The sequence below is a fragment of the Pinus tabuliformis genome, chromosome 9 (genome assembly GCF_031772625.1).
Source record: "Pinus tabuliformis cultivar Carrire ecotype Pingquan chromosome 9, CPIR1, whole genome shotgun sequence".
NCBI lineage: Eukaryota > Viridiplantae > Streptophyta > Pinopsida > Pinales > Pinaceae > Pinus > Pinus tabuliformis.
In genome coordinates this window covers 410,103,478-410,123,782 of record NC_142307.1, presented here as the reverse complement: position 1 = coordinate 410,123,782, position 20,305 = coordinate 410,103,478, and the positions used below count along the sequence as shown (strand labels likewise).

Genomic DNA, 20,305 nt, shown 5'->3' with positions numbered 1-20,305 from the left:
TCATTATAAGGAATTATACTAGCATTTGCACCAAATGTTGCAAAGGAAACCTAGTAAGGCATAAATTGAAGAACACAAATACAACAAAAGAATACTTTAATAAAGAATTAAAAATATATTGAATGCTCAAATCAATGCCCCATTAACTAGAACTACTTAGTAGACCTATCTATCAACATTATGATTATACACAATGATCATGAAATTTCCCATATACAAACAACACCTTCCACAACAACCTTTTGTCACATCCACATTTTAAAAAAATGCCTTGGAACTCCCATATTGGAATTAGTATGGTATAACATCCCATAACCAATTCGAATTACCTGTCAAGAAACAAATCAGAGTCAGAAATGGAAATCAGCGCCAAGATTCATAAGCAGCAGAAGCTAGTGATTAAACAGTCCAGGAGTGGGAAGGCGGAACAGTTATCAAAGTATTTTATTGTTGCATTTGTGTTCTTCAATTTATGCCTTACCGCGTTTCCTTTGCAACATCCAGTGCAAATGCTAGTTTATCCACTTCTGTGCTATGCATATATTTTGTATAGATCACAAAGCTTTAATTATTCTGCTGAGGAATCATCATCGATTGGAGGCTTCAGTATCTGTTTGTTTTGCAATACCACTCCTTCAGTTAAGTTTAGATTTTTTCCGCTGGCCTTGCATTTGTCTGTTGCTGCGCGCCAAGGAGATAATATATAGGATCCCGAGAACTCATTTCATCAATTGTTTTGCAAAGTTGGGTTGTATTTTTTCATGCGCATAGAGTAGGATGAGGGAGAGTTCAAGTAGCAGACAACAGAGATGGTCGCTGCAAGGCATGACAGCCCTAGTCACTGGCGGTACAAAAGGAATTGGGTACATTAAACTTCCAATCCAGAAACGCTTTTATTTGATTCCACAGTCATTCTATAGTTTTCTCGAATAATTTATTGAAAATGTTGCTGTCTCCATCTTTGAAATAAATGGTGCTTTTTGGTTCATTTTCTGAACGTAATTTGAAGTGATTGTAGACAAATTTTAAAATGGGTTAATTAGGATTTGACATAGTTCTGCAAGGAAGCGACCTCAAGGGAACAAGGAATGGCTGTGTGGTTAACTTTCAATGCTGAAGAAAGAGACATTTTCTGGCTGTCATCTATGTGTCTGTCCAATAAATTGAGAGCGCAGGCATTTATATACGTGTGATATTCAGCTGGGTATTAGGGCTTAGTTGTATCTAAGTCATGTATAACATTCAGGCCAACATTCAAAACGTTTACAAAGATTGGGAATGGGAACCTTACAGAATCCATAGGGTAATTAAAAGAACCCAGTTTAAAATAAAATCAGAAGGTAATTTCTTCACTAGTGATGTTAATAAAGTGCCAAAGAATCCACCACCAAGGTTATATTCTTGCTGTGGTGTACCTATGCAGTGGCATGAGCTGGCATCTAAGTCTAAGAGAGTCCACTGAAATAAAATATTCTCCAGCCCATTTCTTTTCTTGTTTATGATCTGTAAATTGCTGTGGATATTCCATTGGAGCAATGCTTCACAATAGATCTTACAAGTTTTTGCAAACTTTTTGTTATGCAGTGTTTTATTAAAGATCAAGAGTTAATATTATTAGCTTAGTGCACTATTACCACTCAAAGTAGCAGGGAACCCAAAGGCGTTCCCTAAAGGGTAAACGCTAAACCAAGGGCAACAAATGGAGACTTTGCCCACTGTCACCTTAGCGAAGGCTCCCTACTATTTATGTAATATGGACTTTCACCGATGGGAGGAGACTTGGTATATTATGGAGTCACCAATGAAGGATAAGTCAATGGAATGAATGTGCAGTGACCCAAATGATTCCTTTCCTGAAGAGGTTGACAGATAGAGTTTGCTTGCTTTCTAAGCAAGGTACTATGTCTTCTAGGAGAAGGGGTGGAGGATTTGAGGGTTAGGTCTATGGGATATGACTTGTGAAGGAGTTTCCCAATCCCTAAAATCCTTGTTGAAATTCGTATCGCGGGTGGTTCTTGAAGAATTGCTCTTTCAAAGGAACAGGACCACACGGGGCTAGGTGGACTCAGTCTAGGTTAGGAGAAAATATTTTAGCAACCAATGATGTTCTCAGCCGAGACAAGGTAAGAGAAAGGATCAAAGAAAGACTATTCACTTAAAAGGTGTTGAATTGATCATTTAAGGTACTAGCGCTGGGGATGTTAGGGCAAAGTTTGATCTTGGAGCTAGGGCTTAGCTTTTTCACAACTCCATCGTTAGAATCGCCTCAAGTTTGGAGGAGGTCTTGAGGGAATAGTAGCGCAGTAGAGGCTTGGAGATCAAACTTTTTTGGAGGGCTATCTTGTCGGGAAAATGATGCCCTAGGTGACCCAACTTGGCTAGACCTAGGAAAAGGTGAAAAAGGTTTGATTTTAGGTGACCACCTCTTGGTAGATCAGTGCCTTAGTCTTGGGAGAATGGATTCTATGATGAATATGAGTGAGCACCTTTGGTTCTTGGTCAAGGAGGCCTCAAGACCACTTCGTTAGCCTTTTAGTTCAAATAGAAGCAATCTTGCAGCTTTTATACTTCGATGTGCAAAAGGTGATGGCTTATCAATATGAATTCATTCATAGAATTACCCGTACAAGATTTCTTCCAAATTACATGGCCCATACATTGAAAGGTGCTATATAGAGACAAAATTCTACAATTTAAGCAGTAAATGCATGCAACAATTAGCCCTAAAATTAGCGAAAATCCCAGTACAATGTATATGTCAAAATAAAACAAGAATAACATCAAACACATGTACTTACATGTAATAGAGCATATCCATCCAACCATCTACAATTTGACAATAGAGAAGCTCCAAGACAAGACAAACCAAATCCACACATCAAAATTCATCTGTAAAGCTCCAATTCATGCTCCAAGAAAAAGTGCAAAATTCTCAAGAGAGAGAAGAGATCCAATCCAAAGTGATGATAAGCAAATGAACTCATATCACTTGTATTTATACACTAATGAGAAGTTCGAATTAGCCTCTGCCTACATAAGCCCCAAAAATAAAATATTTTTTTAATAATCTAACTTTTGGTGACAAGCCCACCAAACTAGCTCACAAATGAAAAACTAAGCCTCTGAAGAGGTCAAATAATAATCTATGCATGTCGTAGGGCCCTCTAAGAGGCCTAATGAGGTCCATGCTGTTGAGAATCATGATTCTTGTTAGACCAAAACCCGTAGGTGTTAGTCAACGATCGCATTGTCAGAGATAAGGATCCACATGAGGCGGTTAGTCCATATCACGAAACACACGGGGAACGTTGGTTTATCCAATGTCCAACACATGCATGCCATAATGAAGAGTAGGACCCTCAAACGTGATGGAAAAGGGGTTGGCCCCTTGTTCTCCAAACAATAAGCCTATGGTGCTCCCAAAGGGTGTGGGGGCACAATAATAACCTCATGGGTTTCCAAATGAGTCGAGGATGCCTATAGATCGTCTGCAAGGGCTCTGATGATGGTGTAGGGGATGCAACATCATCCTACAAGCCTTGGGTCCTACAAGCCCTGGGTCAGCTGCCAAGTGCATGGTACATCTGTGGGGCCGACTGGGCAAAGGTGAACCAAGTGCATCATCCTCGTCTATTGGGAGTATCTTGAGCATCTCTGATCCTCCTCAGGGATCCATGGAATGTTGTCTATTGCTGTGGAGGCCCATGGCTCTCAACAGACACCCTACATGTGCCAATGTAGGCCTTTGGAGGATTAGGACCTCGTATAGGGAGACCAAATCCAAGATGGAGACCATTTGCAATCCTGCATAAGGTTCAATGCGTCCCCTAGCCTTCCAGTACAACAAGTCATTAGGAAAATTGAGTAAATGAGCTTACCAACCATGGACCACAGGTGGGGACTTCATAATGGCCTGCCCTCCCATAATGGGTTTCAGGATGTGCCAGTGTCTCCTAAACTCCAAATAGGGTTAACCAAGTATCCTATTAGGTCGTTTCTACTTCTAAAGGGGATAATATGTTCAAGGTAAATCCTTCAAAAGGTGGTGGCATGTGACAGATAGGTGAATGAAGTAAGGGATGAGAAGGGGCAACCCTAGGTCACATGCTTGGGGTACAAGGGTAACTAATAATAGGGAAGCCCACATTTGGGTTTATAATGTATAGGAGGGAGCAATCATGGTACATGAGGTGGTACATGAGGTGTCTCGACCTTGATTTTTCCACCCTTCTTTATATGTCTTTTGCATTTTTTATGATTTTCTTTGATTAACTGCTCGGGGCTCAAGGGGTAAGAGCATGATGCATAAGATATAGCAGTGAATACCCCCCTTTAAAGGTAGGGCAGTTCATTGCCCACTAAGGGTTGGGACAATCATGGATTCCTATGTGATGAAAGAGGCTCATAGAACTTGTAGGAACCAGGGTGGTGGCCATGATGATGGGGTAGAGCTCATATATTGGCTTTTGCCCACGTGCTAAATGTGTTTGTCCCGACCATCTTTTGCATTTTGTGGTAGATTTTCCTATTGAATGTGGCCAAATATGCTTTTATCTTTCTTTTTAGTTGCATCAACCTCCGGGCATCATTCCAGGCCTGACCCAAGGTGTGGGCAAGGGGAAGGGGTAAGCTAACCCTATGTGGATCCAGTGGAGGAATGTGGACCCAGGTGGGAGAAATGATGAATGGAGTAATAATGAGTGGAAAGAGGGTAATATAATCGGATAAGGGAGTGGGACCACACAACCAAAATTGGGGTTTCCCATGAGATACCATCCCTAAAGCCAAATGGTTAGTAAAAGAGATCCCATGGGACTAGAATGCAAAGTTAATATCCAAAAGGGGTCTAAGGCACAGACCTAACCCATTCTTTCCGCCGAATCCCCCCACTAATCCATGCCCAGAAGTGTCCATGATAAGCAAACTACAATACTCAATTATCAAATGACAAGGCATACCTTTAGGTTTGGGAGGCCCACCTTCAAACATACGATCATGGCAAATGGGTAAGGGACCACATGGTTGGCTCAGGTGGCAAAGAAATAGCACAATGAGCTAGTTGGTGGCTGCAAGGGGCTACTAGTTGCCGACTGAGGACCATCTTGGAGAATTTTTTTCTCCTAAGGATATCACCCACAAAATGGTGGGTAACATGCACAAAATACTAAAATAAATTGAGACTAAAATAAAAGGAGTTAGAAAAAATACCATACAATCCACAACAATCAAGACAAGATGTACCCTATGAAACCCAATACGGGAAAAACCCAGCCAAAAGGTAATGACTATGCCTTGCTCTCTTTTATTCTTAGTTATGAATTGCAAATACAAAGAGAGTTGAACTTTACCATGGATATTGTGGCCTATAAGGCTGCTATAGGGTCTTCGACTTTCTCTCTTTTACTCCAATATCCCGCTCCATTATTCTGCCCAACCAGGGAATAGTAAATCAATACAACAAGATTATAGCCTCATCCTTTCCTAGTGGCCTAGTGTTCAGCATGTTTTGATTGCCATCTAGGGTTAGGGCTAGCCTTTTTGCATGTCTCAATTTCGATAAGGCCTAGGGTTTTGGACCCTCTAGGATCTTCCTAAAAGTCAACATATGACTAGGTCCTTATGTGAGTAATGGGAGCTAATGTGGCATCCACTTGGGACAATGGGACCTTGGTGGTCAACGACATAGGTTAACTTGCAAGAGTCAACTTCCTCATACGAACTCCTATTAAGGTGATCTTTATGCCTTTAGAGCTTGCGTAGAACAACATCGAGAGGCTGTGAACTTTGTTCCCAAAGTTTTGGCACCAAAAATGACCATTTAATGCCTTAATGGTCTCAAGAATGCAAATTGCCAAAACTGGACCTGCGCCTAAAATGCGCCCTATAAGCCTTTATCTACAAATTTTCCACTCAAAAGTTACCAAAATATACACAGATTATATATTGATTCACTTTTTATCACACTTCCCCATTTTGGGAGGCTTTTGGTCCCCCAAAACTAAGGAGGTAAGGAATCTTCTCCTCTACCTTCTCCCTAGGGTACCATTGACGGTGTTGGACCTGGCAACATGTCAGGGGATCTCCCTGGTAAGAAGTCTCAACTAGACCTCAGACCGTTTGGTGTAGGAGTCCCGACAGTGGGTCGTACGGTATCGCCTTGACTATGGTTGCGCGCAGAGGTAAGTAAGATGTCCTTGTTGGTAGCAAGGGTGTGACGTGCGCAGCAAGCCAAGGAAGGTACATGAATGGTTCTAACACACGGAAGGTGGAATGAGTGCGCCCCTTGGAAACCTGTGGAAACATGTAGCTTAGAAGGGAACACGCGATCAAAGATGCATCACAAGCTGGAAGGAAGGTGAACCAACAATCCAAAGTGATGGTTAAACCAACAACACATTTTAGTAAGATTCATACATACATATACAGAAAGAGTCTATCAGAGTGATATGACTCACTCTCTTGAAAATGATCTGGGATCAGTAAGAGTGGTATGACACACTCTCTTCATATGGAACTGAGTTCGGGTTAGTAGAGAATGGTATGAGACATTCTCGATCAATTCTTCTTCTTCATGGTTCAGCAAAGCAGAGCAGTGCAGAGAAAAGCAACGCAGAGCAGTGTAGGACACTGATGGTAGAGATAGTACAGTCTGATAGATGGATGAGCGGATAGAGTTCTCCCTAGTTGAGAGGGAGTGTTAAAATTGGCAACTAGGACCAAACTCCATGTGGGTCATCTTATTTATGGGAGCTAATATTTTTCTTGGACTCCTCTCATCGAGAGGTGTAGGATTGAACTAAAGATCATCTGATTCCGATAAGTATTCATGGAGTTATGAATTTATTTATGTTATAAGACAATTCATCAAGGTTGGCCAGCAACCAAATAACCCACACATGTGCTCAACGTTTTAGTATAAAAAGAGGTGACTTGATAGTCATTTCTACACACTTCATTCTTGATTTCTCTCCACTTGTTCTGGGTTTTAGTGGAAGAGAAATTTAAGAGAGGAAGCCCTAGATGCAGTCAAGAAGGAAGCCTACACGCTGCCCTATATGGTGGTCTCTACAAGTCCTAGACGCAATCAAGAAGGAAGCCTACACATTGCCCTATACGCTGGTCTTTACAAGCCCTAGACGCAGTCAAGAAGGAAGCCTACACGCTACCCTATACGCTGGTCTCTACAAGCCCTAACCGTAGTCAAGAAGGGTTACTATGATGCCCTAACAACAGGTCCATGATGCCGTAGCCGCAGGTCACTTCAAGTGATTGAATTGATGGATGGAGGACCAAGGATCTAGGGCTGAGAAGGCAGGCTGCTAGGCCAAGTAGAGAGAAGCTAAATGCTGGAATTTGAGTGGCTGTTTGGGCACGTTGAGGAGGCTGAAAGCTACAGCAAGCTAGGCCGCATGCCATAGCAAGCTGTTGGAGTTATTTCATGGCTGCTTTGAGAGGATAACGTGGCATGGGAGGAGCCTCTTCAAGGCTGGCTGCAACACTAGAGGGCTAGTCTTGCTATGTGTTGGGTTAAGGGCAGTGGCACATACCCTAACTAGAAATGCAATCACAACAATGCTAGCAATTGGGACAACAGTAACAAATGGGACAGTTTCTAGCAATTGGGACAACAGTAACAATTGGGACAACAACAATGATGGGACAACAACAATGGCATGCTAACAATGGGACAACTGTAACAAATGGGACAACTGCTAACAATTGGGACAACAACAACAATTGGGATAGAACAATGGCATGCTAACAATGGGACAACAATAACAAATGGGAACGCTGCATGACATGGTGCAGCAATAGCCAATTGGGACAGCAATATGGTAAGCAAGGTACAACAAGCACATGGTGGCAAGCATGGTGCTGCAAGCACATTGGGCAAGGTGCAGAAAGCACATGGTGACAAGCATGATGTTGCAATGGCACATAGGACAACAATGGTACATGATGCAGTACATTGAGGTAGAGTATGAGGCAGCACTGGTGAGTGTAGCAAGATGATAAGGTACATCAAGATGTTGTAGTGCAGGAAGGCGTAGCATAAGGTGCAGCAGTATGATGTGTGCAGCATGGTAATGAGGTCCAACATAGTGATGATGGGTGCAACATGGTGCAACACAGTGAGGTGGAGCGTGATGACGAGGTACAACACAATGATAGGTGATGGAGTCACCTTGGAGAATTAGTTGAAGCAACATGTCTTCAACTGAGTTCAGCTACCTCATGTATCATCTACTTAGAGATGATCTATGCTCTTATTTAGATAAGTCAACGTGTTGACTTTTGTTGTATATGTACTATCTTTCTCTCTCTTTATTGAACTATTGAAGAACATATAAAAAGAATTGATCAAGGGTTTCCCCACATTGGGGTTTGTCCCTGGCTAGCGCCACATTGTCTTGGCTTGTCTTTTGCGATCTGTGTTTATGTTCTATCTGCAATTTACTTTAATGCTGATGTGATTGCTAATCTGGAAAAGATATTGAGCTAACTATGAAAATTGAAATAAATTGCCCTAAGCATAGAACATATCTAAAATTAACAAAACTACATTGGGCAGTTTCTGGGGCCAGCAATGCACTGCCTCCCAGAATTGTGCAATGCAAGCCTGGAGGTCAGTGTTGGGCTAGACTTGCCCAATTTCTGGAGGAAAGGCAGAGCCTTCACTTCCAGAAATGTGCAATGCTGGCCGTGCAGGGTAAGGTTCGGGCTAACGCAGCTCAGACTCGCCGACGAGCGACTGAAAAATGATAAGTCTGAATGCATGGTGAAACTGAGTGTAAACAAAAGTGAATGATCATGCATGCAAACAATAAGTGCAGGATTCAGAAAACGAGAAAACATGCATGTGCGTGAAGCGGGTCATTGCGACGGTGATCGTCGGTGCGAAAACATTGTTGTGCATGCGACAACAATGAGATGCAAAAAAAAACTGAAACGATGCTTCTACAAGCTAACATACATCAAAACGTTAGCAAGCGCTCGTTGAAATCAAGTAGACAACACTTACACGAAGCGAAACACAAAAAGCAATAGAAACGCAGCGCAAGACATGAGAAGCCGACTCACCCTAAGACAGCAAAGCTGAAAGTGCCAAAGACTCCTGGGTGCGATGTGGGATGTCAAAGCTATAAGATCGATCTGAGGAATGAGATCTGCAGCGTTCGGTTCATAAGTTTTGATAAGATCGAGGTTATGACGCGCATGCCACAAATCTAGGAAAAAATGACACTTGGAGAGAGGTTTCTAAATCGATCTATGCATGTAACCTCCAACTGCTAAAAATAGATCCCTTAGATTTAGGGATGCCTTTGCATGCTGCCTTTTGCTATTTTGGGAAAAGCAATCCATGTCTACAAATCAGTTTTGCTTGGTCCCGGAGGGAATCGGTCAACCCTGAAGGCACATGCATCGGTTTGTGAGTCTAGGATGAAAATTTGCGCAGTTCTTGGGCTGAGCAGAGCTGGTTGTTTGTCAAGCATTTCACAATTTCTGGGCTGAGCAGGTTACTGCATCACAGAATTGCGCAATTTATGGGCTGAGGCCCAGTGCTGGGTCAGATTGCGCAGTTTTTTGAAGGAGGATTGCCTGACTGTTCTACGGAATTCTAGAGCCCAACAGGCTGCCCAACTGATTTGCGCAATTTCTGGAGGGAAGGCTGGTTCCCCTACAGAATTGCGCAATTTTCTGGGGGAGTGTCTCAGCCAACAAATAGTCTAAATCCGGAATGCTGGCCTGTGGGAGGGAGACAAGCAAACTGACATGCACAGGCCAGCAGGCCACTGAAACTCAGCTGAAGCTTGTGTGCTTGACAGTGCAAGACAAGCTGCTAAGGATGGTTGGTAGGGAGGCTCCGAAACGAAGTTAAGGTAAAATTTTGGAGGGTGGTTGTAGCCACTACAACAAGTACCATTTAACCTTGCCCGGAAGTTTTCCTTTCAACCAATTTTCTAGTGTTCATGTTGCCCTCATCTAGTTGTCTTGGTTTTCTTTTGCAATTCCACATCCTTTTTTAACTTTGCTTGAGCTTTTTTTGCTAATTCCTCTATGTTAGGTAAGATTTGCATGTTATTTTTTTGGTCTAACATAGAAGTTTCAGAGAGTTTTAGATCTTCCACATTCATTATTAAGCAAATGTGCACATATGGAGGTAGATTGAGTTTGTAGGCATTATCACCTACCTTCTCCAAGGCTTCAAAAGGAATATATGGTAAATTCTTGATCTTCTTATGAGGATTGTGTAGCCTTTCTTTATTAAGATGCAATCGAACATTGTATCCCACCTTGAATGTCTTCCTAACTCTGTGTAGCTCATGATAGGCCTTATACTTTCCTTGTGACTTCTTCAATGTCTCTTGTACTCACAAATGGATCTACCTGATCTTATCAATGATTGTCAACCTTGAATGCTTGTCTTGTGGTGTCGTCCCTCACTCTTTGTTGTTCATATACAACATTAATGATGATGGATTAAAAGCAAGATTGAAAAGACGATTTATTGGTGGAAGTGTGGATTACTTTCTTATAGGACTGTTGAAAAAAAATTAAAATATAGCCCTAGGTCCTAGGTCATTGGATGCTTATGATTGTAACTCTTGAAAAGCTAAACCATTGATTTGTTCATTACTTTTGTTTCCCCATATATCCATGGATGGAAAGATGTAGATCTCCTCAAATCTCCCAATGCGTAGTGTTGATTTGTGGTAGCATCGGATGTGCTCTAGCCATGAAAATTGGTGGAGAGGCTAAAGCACATAAGATCTCCAAGACCCAGAAATCGTTTTGAGAAATTCCATCCAGATGAGGAGTTATTAAAATAATTAATATTTTTAATGGGTTCCTAAGTCTAAACTTAGGAAAATAAAAATATTAATGGGTATTAATAAAGATAAGGATGAGAAGCTTCTAAGAGACGAGGATCAAGTTTGTTTTAATCTTAGCCGTTGATTAGAGACTTAATCTCGGCCATTGATTCATCAATAGGAAAAGTATAAGAGAAGACTTGAGGGTCATTTGGAGATACACCAGCAGATACTCAGTATCCCAAGAAAAATCGATTTTCAAAGAGGGTGAAATCGATTTCAGAGGGAGAGTTGCAGGGTGGAGGAAGAGGGGGTGATTAGCAGTAGTCAGGGAGCTCAGAAGAGGTGATACAGGGACTCTGAGAGATAGCGCAAAGGGAGACGCAGTTCACAGAGACTCAGTGAATGACGCAGAGAAGGACAAAACAACGCAAAGCCATGCATAATGACGCAGGGCTAACGCAGTAGGGAAAGGAAGTCCTCCAGGGTGTTAGAAAGTCTTGGAGAAAAGTCTCAGGTGTTTTCTCCCAGTGTCTATGCAAATTTTTCTGTAAAAGCGATTGTTGCTGAAGATTAATAAAACCCTCCTCTGCTGCACCGGTTTTCCCACATTGGGTTTTTCTAGGGACAATTGTCCAAAAATAACTGTGTTGATGTGTTTGATTCTTGTGCATATATTTGTTTTTGTATAATGGTGTGATATCTACTGTAGAATTTATTTTAATATTTACTGAGGAATTTCATAAATAACTTGTTGAGAAATAAGTAGGTAAAATAAATCAGTTGCCGCAATAATAGAATTTCTGTTTTGAAATTTTCACACGTAGTCCAAAAGGCATTGAGAAATTTGGTACCTCTAATTGAGATGATGCTCCTTGGTATCCCAAAGGGAACTAGACCTTTTCAAATAACATGTTTGTTGCATCTTGTCCCTTGATAGTATTTTTACAAGGCATAAGAAATCACATCATACTAAACTTGTTAACTACCACAAATAATTGTCATGTTTCCTCTTAGATTTTGGAAAATCACTCGTGAAATCCCATGTAGATGCTTTCCCATAGTCTATCAAGTAAATGTAAGGGACGTTATAGACCTTGCTTTCTATTACTGGGCTTGCTGGTGCAACAAAGTATGCCTCCTTGGATTTATTGATCTACATCCTCTTTCATTTTGGGCATGTTACCCCACATTGTGTTGTAAATTGTAGCAAGTGGAAGGTCTTCTTTGGCTCGTGCCTTAGCCAGAAAGACCACGAGGTGTCTTTCTTTTGCCATGGAGCGAGTTCATGGAGATGGTGAGATTATTTCCAGTTTGCGGGAATAACTTCATGAATTCATGTATAGTGTTGGAGGACCAGTTACGTGGTCCCTTCTTCAGTTTGATTACAAGATCGAGTGGCAGTTCGAGTTTAGAAAGGACGAGTTGGGAAATTCAGTGTTTGATTGAAGGAAGAACAAGTTATAACTCCAGTGATGATTGGAGAGAGAACCAATCCGACTTAGTTAACTAGCCAATCACAACTCTAGGTTTTAATTTGTAACTTGCCTATTATAGCATGGATCAAATCTATAAAAGAAGGACAAAGGCACAAATATGATTCAATGTTGAGTGCATGAGTTTGTGTGAGAGCTCTTTGCTTGTGGTGTGCATAGCCTTGAGGAGCAAGAACGAATGGGTTTAGTGAGTAGACTTGCGTTAGGATTTAGGAGTTGCATCCTAAATAATAGGAGACCAAGTGCACACAGAAATAGGAGCTATTTGCGCTACAAAATAGGAGATTTTGTGCGCAAGGAAATAGGCCCTAGTGCACTAGGAAATAGGGCTGCTAGTGTGCAAAGGATTAGGAGTAGGGATCACAAGATTTCTAGGGTGAGTCCAAGCTAGTTCAATGAGAGAACAAGGTTGTTCTTAGTGTGACAAATTGCTTGTAAAAGATTCAATTGCTCAAGCTCAATCAATAAATCAATAAAATACTACAACAAAGAAGGCAGGTTTTCCCATGATTCAAAGATTTGTAGGATGGCAACCTTTGAGGATGGCGCTTACTGTTGGAAATAACACTGAGAGGGGGGGTGAATCAGTATAACCAAATCAATATAACTTTTCATTTCCATATTCAGATTCATATACGCTACTTCAATTAAGGCAAACCGCATGTATACGCAACTGTGTGTAATGCAACAAGCGTATATCTAGTAAACTTATGATTCAGTTAGTTGATCCTTAATGAGTGCATTAACCATATGAACAGTAAACAGGAGCAGTAAAACAGAACAGATCATCACACATAAGTAACACACATGAACACCAAGATGTAAGGTGGAAACCCAATGTGGGTGAAAACCACCTGCTACAATTCGTCTCTATCTTCCTTTCATAAGAAACTTCTTTTTACAATGGTTCTGCATTGGGGCAGTCTTATACCAGTACGCAGGCTTCTACCTGCAGAAGGCTACAACCTTCTTTCGTTCTCCAGACTCTCCTGGAAGGGAGCTTCAACCCCCGTAGCTCCTGTACTAGCTGATGTACTAGTACGTAGGTGCTGGCCTACAGAAGGCTACAACCTTCTCTTTTCTTCCAAGGACCATGTTTCATAAATTTTCAGACTGGATCCATAAATACAAAACAATCACCACTGCAATACAATCATCAACTATACCTACATCATCAATCTCTGAATCACCCAATACTGAATCACTGAAACCCTGTCATCAAAACACAGTTACCAGAACACAGACCAGAGCCTAGAACTCTGCAACAACCACTAGAACCAATAGCAACCTGAAATATCAAAACTCATAATGTATATACTACTTGACCGTGTCGAACCAGCGTGTATATGCCATTTCACCAGAGATAACCCGCGTACAGATCTGAAAATAATTACTTATACTTTCGCTGCTATTTCAACTTCAGATATACCCAGAACATAAGATATGAAGGATAAGACATGTGTCAGTATTCAGATCTATTCATGATCATACCATATAATGATAATGCACTGTAGTCTTCATGATCCCTATCCATCAACCTTTGTCAACTGCATAGGTGCCTCCTTGATTCAGATCGAATCAAAGCATCACAAACCCATAACCAGCATATTAGATCTCACGCTTTATCAAATATTCATCACTTGCACTTTTCACAGCTCTTGGCCCAATGATCTTCTCCTTATATAGTTTTAGGCTTCTCTTAATACCATGGTCCAAAACCATGTAGAACCAATACCTGGGGTCAACACTTAGGACCAAATACCATGGACCAATACCAAAATACCATGGACCAAATACCACGGACCAAAACTTAGTTTTCCAACATGTATGCGCCTTTTCTTCTGTGAACTTGCGTGTGTACGTATACGCGTCTTCTGTTCTGCTCATCCGCGTGTACACGCACTTTCATTAAGGTTAACCTGCGTATAACTCTCTCTTGACCTGCTGCACTATGATTTGTCATCTGAGTGAGTTGCCACCAAGGACAACACTTGTATCATACCTCTAAGTGAGTTGCCATCAAGGACAACACCTGTATCATAATGCCAACAATCTCCCCCTTTGGACTTGATGGCAACCACCACTCCAAGTCACTCTCCCCCTTTGACATCAAGGGCAAAGGGCAGACCAAGAAGTTCTCTCCCTGGGTATACCTTCTGCTGTCCATACTCCCCCTAAGTACCTGCTGAAATCTCTGATTGAGCTCCCCCTTTGTACATGCCAAGATGTACCAATCCATCCATGCTCCCCCTGAGCACATGCAAGGTATTTATAACAAAGACCAACAATCTATTCAAGACCATGATAGTCATCAGCCAATATATGATCTGTACCATAAGCATCAGCATTCAGTCCTGTAACCTGCAATACCATTCTTTTGATCAAGCCACATAAGCATCATCACCAAAGACTTCTAACCATAATGCCAACAATGCATTATTTGAAGTATATGCTCTGACACCAATTGTTGGAAATAATACTGAGAGGGGGGGGGGTGAATCAGTATTATCAAATCAATAGAACTTTTTCATTTCCATATTCAGATTCATATACGCTACTTCAGTTAAGGTAAACTGCGTGTATACGCAACTGTGTGTAATGCAACAAGTGTATATCCAATAAACTTATGATTCAGTTAGTTGATCCTTAATGAGTGCATTAACCATATGAACAGTAAACAGGAGTAGTAAAACAGAACAGATCATCACACATAAGCAACACACATGAACACCAAGATGTAAGGTGGAAACCCAATGTGGGTGAAAATCACCTGCTGCAATTCGTCTCTATCTTCCTTTAATAAGAAACTTCTTTTTACAATGGTTCTGTACTGGTGCAGTCTTATACCAGTACGCAGGCTTCTACTTGCAGAAGGCTTAAACCTTCTCTCGTTCTCCAGACTCTCCTGGAAGGGAGCTACAACCCCCTTAGCTCTTGTACTAGCTGATGTACTAGTACGTAGGTGCTGGCCTACAGAAGGCTACATCCTTCTCTTTTCTTCCAAGGACCACGTTTCATAAATTTTCAGACTAGATCCATAAATACAAAACAATCACCACTACAATACAATCATCAACTATACCTACATCATCAATCTCTGAATCACCCAATACTGAATCACTGAAACCCAGTCATCAAAACACAGTTACCAGAATACAGACCACAACCTAGAACTCTGCAACAACCACTAGAACCAATAACGACCTGAAATATCAAAACTCATAATGTATACGCTACTTGACCGTGTCGAACCAACGTGTATATGCCTTTTCACTAGAGATAACCCGCGTACAGATCTGAAAATAATTACTTATACTTTCCCTGCTATTTCAACTTCAGATATACCCAGAACATAAGATATGAAGGATAAGACATGTGTCAGTATTCAAATCTATTCATGATCATACCATATAATGATAATGCACTGTAGTCTTCATGATCCTGGTCCATCAACCTTTGTCAACCGCATAGGTGCCTCCTTGATTCAGATCAAGTCAAAGCATCACAAACCCATAACCAGCATACTAGATCTCATGCTTCATTATATATTCATCACTTGCACTTTTCACACCTCTTGGCCTAATGATCTTCTCCTTATATAGGTTTAGGCTTCTCTTAATACCATGGTCCAAAACCATGTAGAACCAATACCTTGGACCCAATACCTGGGGTCAACACTTCGGACCAAATACCATGGACCAATACCAAAATACCATGGACCAAATACCACGGACCAAAACTTAGTTTTCCAACATGTACGCGCCTTTCCTTCTGTGAACCTGCGTGTGTACGTATACGCGTCTTCTGTTTTGCTCATCCGCGTGTATACGCACTTTCATCAAGGTTAACCTGCGTATAACTCTCTCTTGACCTGCTGCACTATGATCTGTCATCTAAGTGAGTTGCCACCAAGGACAACACTTGTATCATACCTCTGAGTGAGTTGCCATCAAGGACAACACCTGTATCATAATGCCAACACTTACATTGGTTTGGTTGAGTACTTGGAATGGAGGAGATTCATTTCTCCTTTTTGGGATGATCATGCTTGGTGGTTTGAGGATTATCTTACATTTGCATGCCTTTTGACTACTCTCTTATTGCATATTTGATGGTTGTGATCATCTTACGTTTGCATGCCTTTTGACTATTCTCTTATTGCGTATTTGATGGTTGTGGAGCATCCACTTGGGAGTGCTATGTTTGTTCATGTGCGATGGTTCTAGGCTCCCAAGGGATTTGAATACGCTGTTATGGTGGGAGTTGCTTTGGCTATTCATCATGTTCTTTTTAGTTTGATGGAGGCATTCTTCATGGATTAGTGTTTGGGAGATCACCCGGTCTTGTTCTAGTCACTACTTGCACTTCGCTGTTGCATGGTTAGTTCATATGTTAGTTGTTAAGTGTCCTCTAGCATGGTGCTGTATTTTCCTAGTGAAAATTATATTATGTTACATTTCTATTATTGTTCCTAGGTAATTTGTATATTTCTATTTCATCACAACTTCACTTTTGTTGGAAACATAATCCTTTGGTGTTATGTAAATTTGGCTTATTCACTTGTGAGGAAGGAAAAATTAAAAAAAGCCTCAAGTGAACACCAACAGTCATAGAAGTCCAAGAGGCCTCTTGGACTATGAGACCAAGGGTCGTGAATTTGTGTATTTATGTGTATCATATGAATAATATTGGCATCACAAGCTTATCTATTTCTTGTCTATTTTGTTTGTGTTCCAACATTGGTATTAGACCACAGGGTTTCTTGAGAAATCGAACTGGTTTGTGAGCCACAGGTGTGTGGCCTTTTCTCAACCACGGGTTTGTGGTCTGATCAACATGGGCATTTGGTTTTCTTCACTTTTTTGTTTAGTGTTGCACGTATGAGTGCTTAGGGATTCCTTTAGTAGTTGCAATTTTTATCAAAACACAACGCAAAGTGGCTTTGTCGTACCAACAAGCAGTTTCTTCTCACATTTTGTCTTGTCCTCTGAAAGCCTAAAAATTGAAACTGTTACAATGGCATTGTTAGTAATCGCACAGTAATATTGTTGCTTGATCCTCCATCAATGGTGGAGCCATAATACCAGTGATCGCTACATCACTTCAAGTAAAGTGTGCGTATTATAAATCTAGTGCATCAATTTGCAAAATTGCAATTGGAAACCATATGTCACCTATTCTCGATGATCTCCTACATCCAGATGATGTGTGGAATCTAGTGGATGCTTCTTAATGGGATATTGCAGTGATCTTGTACATTTGTAATTGGCGACCATAGTGGGAGGTGCACCCACAAGCTCAACAACTTTGTGCAATGTTGTGTTCTGCTCTTACACTCCATTCTGAATGGTCTACTTCCTCTTCCTTCTCAAAATATTTTGGGAATTGGATTTGAGTTTGGTTCTTCATGAGGAATTATTGAACAATTGTGTTGATTGCTATTGCCTCTTATGTCGATTTGAGTGGACCTTTGAATCGCAGTTGCACCAATTTGGGAGTGGAAACTAAGTTGAAGGAATGTTTGATGACTAGTATTCTCGTGCAAGCTCTTGTAATCTTCCATGAAACAATTCGTCTCTTTGTAACTTTGAGAGAATCTACCAAGGAACTCAAGCCAACATGGAATCTGAGGCTACGAAGTATATGAAATCATGAACACCTCTGTTTTCTTATCATGGGATGAAAACTAGGTTAACTCCATAAGCAATTTTTCTTCCCTTTGCTAAGATTCTCTGTGTGTGTGCTCATTAAACATTTACTGTCTTCTCTCGTGGTCAGTTCTTTGTCTGTGTTAGTTTTGAGGAGAATTACAGCCATGACCCAAACTTCCATTTTCCCACATGTATGCAAGATGTGAGCAAGCTTGAGGTCCATCACATGCAGGTGCTTCTCTTTGCATATGTTTGAACAATGCTTCTGCTACTCTAAGCAATGCAGGAAGATGTATGAATGAATGTTAGATCAAGTGAGTCCAATTGCAAATCCCCCCAATTAGAGTGTTACCGCTTGATTGTCAGAGATTAAGATGCATAGGGTTTTGTCATTAGAGGTAGAGCAAATGTAGCGGGAATCCAATGACAATGCCAAGTTGGAAATGCCTTCTAGATGGCCTCTGAACTCTTTCTTTAGAATTTCGTCAGTTGCATATCATATTCTCATAGTTTTGTTGGCAGAGGCACTCCCTAGTAATTTCCCATCTTGAGAGAGTTTGACTCTGGATACAGCGTGCTTGTGTCTTAGTGTATGACATCTAGAAGGACATGCTCGATTTGATAAATAGATTTTAGATAGCAATAAGAGTCTAGGGGGTTGCTTGTTTGGCCTTCGCTACTCTTGAATAGGAGGCTACAAAAGAGTTGGCACCTTGGCTCCAATTCAATACCATTGCACTATTTTGTAGCTTACCTATTTTGGATTTCCATTGGCTCTGGAACATTTGTTTGCAGTATAGTGATAATAAAAGGTTTAAATTTAATTTATTAAGGAGATTTCATTTAACTCAGTGTTTCCATGAAGTTAATTTTTAGGGCCAGATTGTTCTATTGTATAGATAATTTCATTTTCAAACTTTCAACATTTTCATTACATTCACCCCATAACATCATATCATTATTATTAGCAATTATGCAGAGAGAACAATAACATCACCAATGCATGAGAACAAAAAGAAACAACAGAAGAAAAGCATACACAATAGAGACACCGAGATTTAGGTCAGAGATAAAGGGAAAACCCCACAAGGGGGAAAACCCAACCAAATTCTTTTTCTATTAGATGTTCATCAAATGTTCAGCTAAAGTACAAAGTACAATAAGAATGAGATACATCAATCACATCAGGCCACCTAGGGCCAACCCAAGTTAGTTCACAACTTCTTTTGTGAACTGAACGATTTGATCTTCGATAATCAAACAAGTCCAAGAGAGCTGTTATCATATCACTGTCTCAAGTAGCATCATCCTTGTCACTGCAGTAAGTGTCATCAATATCATCACTGTCAAGTGTCATCATCACTGTAATATGCACTTCTATCGTGGCCCCAGTCATCACTGTCATAGGTGCAAAGATCTCTGTCATATATCAATAGGTCACTACCATGAGTTTACTACCATATTAGGGTTACTGCCATGTCAAGGTTATGTTGAAGGATGCTTCCATTTACATATGTATCAAGGTCATAGCCATATTGATCAAGGTTAATTCTTGTTAAGTTTGCTGTGATGACAATGTTATAGGGACAATGGTATGACTCGTAGGTATAGTGCAATCCATAGATACAAAACGAGCTCAGAGAAACCGAGTCACAATGGTCGAGTCCATAACATAAGCAATGCTACAGAGAATGAGCCATAAAACAAAAACGAAGTCACTGTGATACGAACCATATAGGTAATGTCAAATACGGTCCACAGAGGTGATTTCAAATATGATCTACAAAGGTGTTTGAAGTCTGAGATCTCAGGGATATATATAGTTTGCAATCTCGGAGATAAACATTATGAGCCACACACATAGAATGCGAGCTATAGGGATCACTACTGAAGAATGCGAGTTATGGAGATGCTTGCCATAGGTGATTCAAGCTACAAAGATTAGAATGCGAGCCACAGGGAAGAGTGTGAGCTTCTTTGACAAATGTTCAAACCACAAAGATATACGCGAGCCTTGCCACTAGAAAGAGATCTGAGCCACGATATGTAAGAGCGATCCATTGAATGTAAGAGCGATTTATCGTATGGAGCGATCCATTGTATGTAAGAGCGAGCGATTGTATGGAGCGATCCACTGTATATAGATAACATATACGGGCCAATGTATGTACATGCCATTGTAAAGCGAGTCCACAGAGTATAATAATGAGACACAAAACATGTATATCGAGCCTCTATTCAAAGTATACAAGCCACTGTAGATTATAGTGAGCAACTGTTGATTATAGTGAGCCACAAAACATAAGAGCGAGTGAGCTGGAGAGCGTAAGTGCGAGCCACTTCA

At 40.8% G+C, this 20,305-nt stretch overlaps 1 protein-coding gene across 1 annotated transcript in view; it reads left to right on the top strand.

Annotated features, from left to right (window-relative positions):
• The first annotated feature begins 486 nt into the window (after window positions 1–486).
• LOC149148901 (tropinone reductase homolog At5g06060-like) overlaps window positions 487–20,305 on the top strand; it is a 250,140-nt gene continuing 230,321 nt past the window's right edge. Inside the window, exon 1 of the mRNA XM_089437917.1 lies at window positions 487–863. Within this exon, the coding sequence (XP_089294043.1) occupies window positions 778–863 (86 nt within the window). The 5' untranslated portion in view covers window positions 487–777. The remainder of the gene's footprint in view (window positions 864–20,305) is intronic.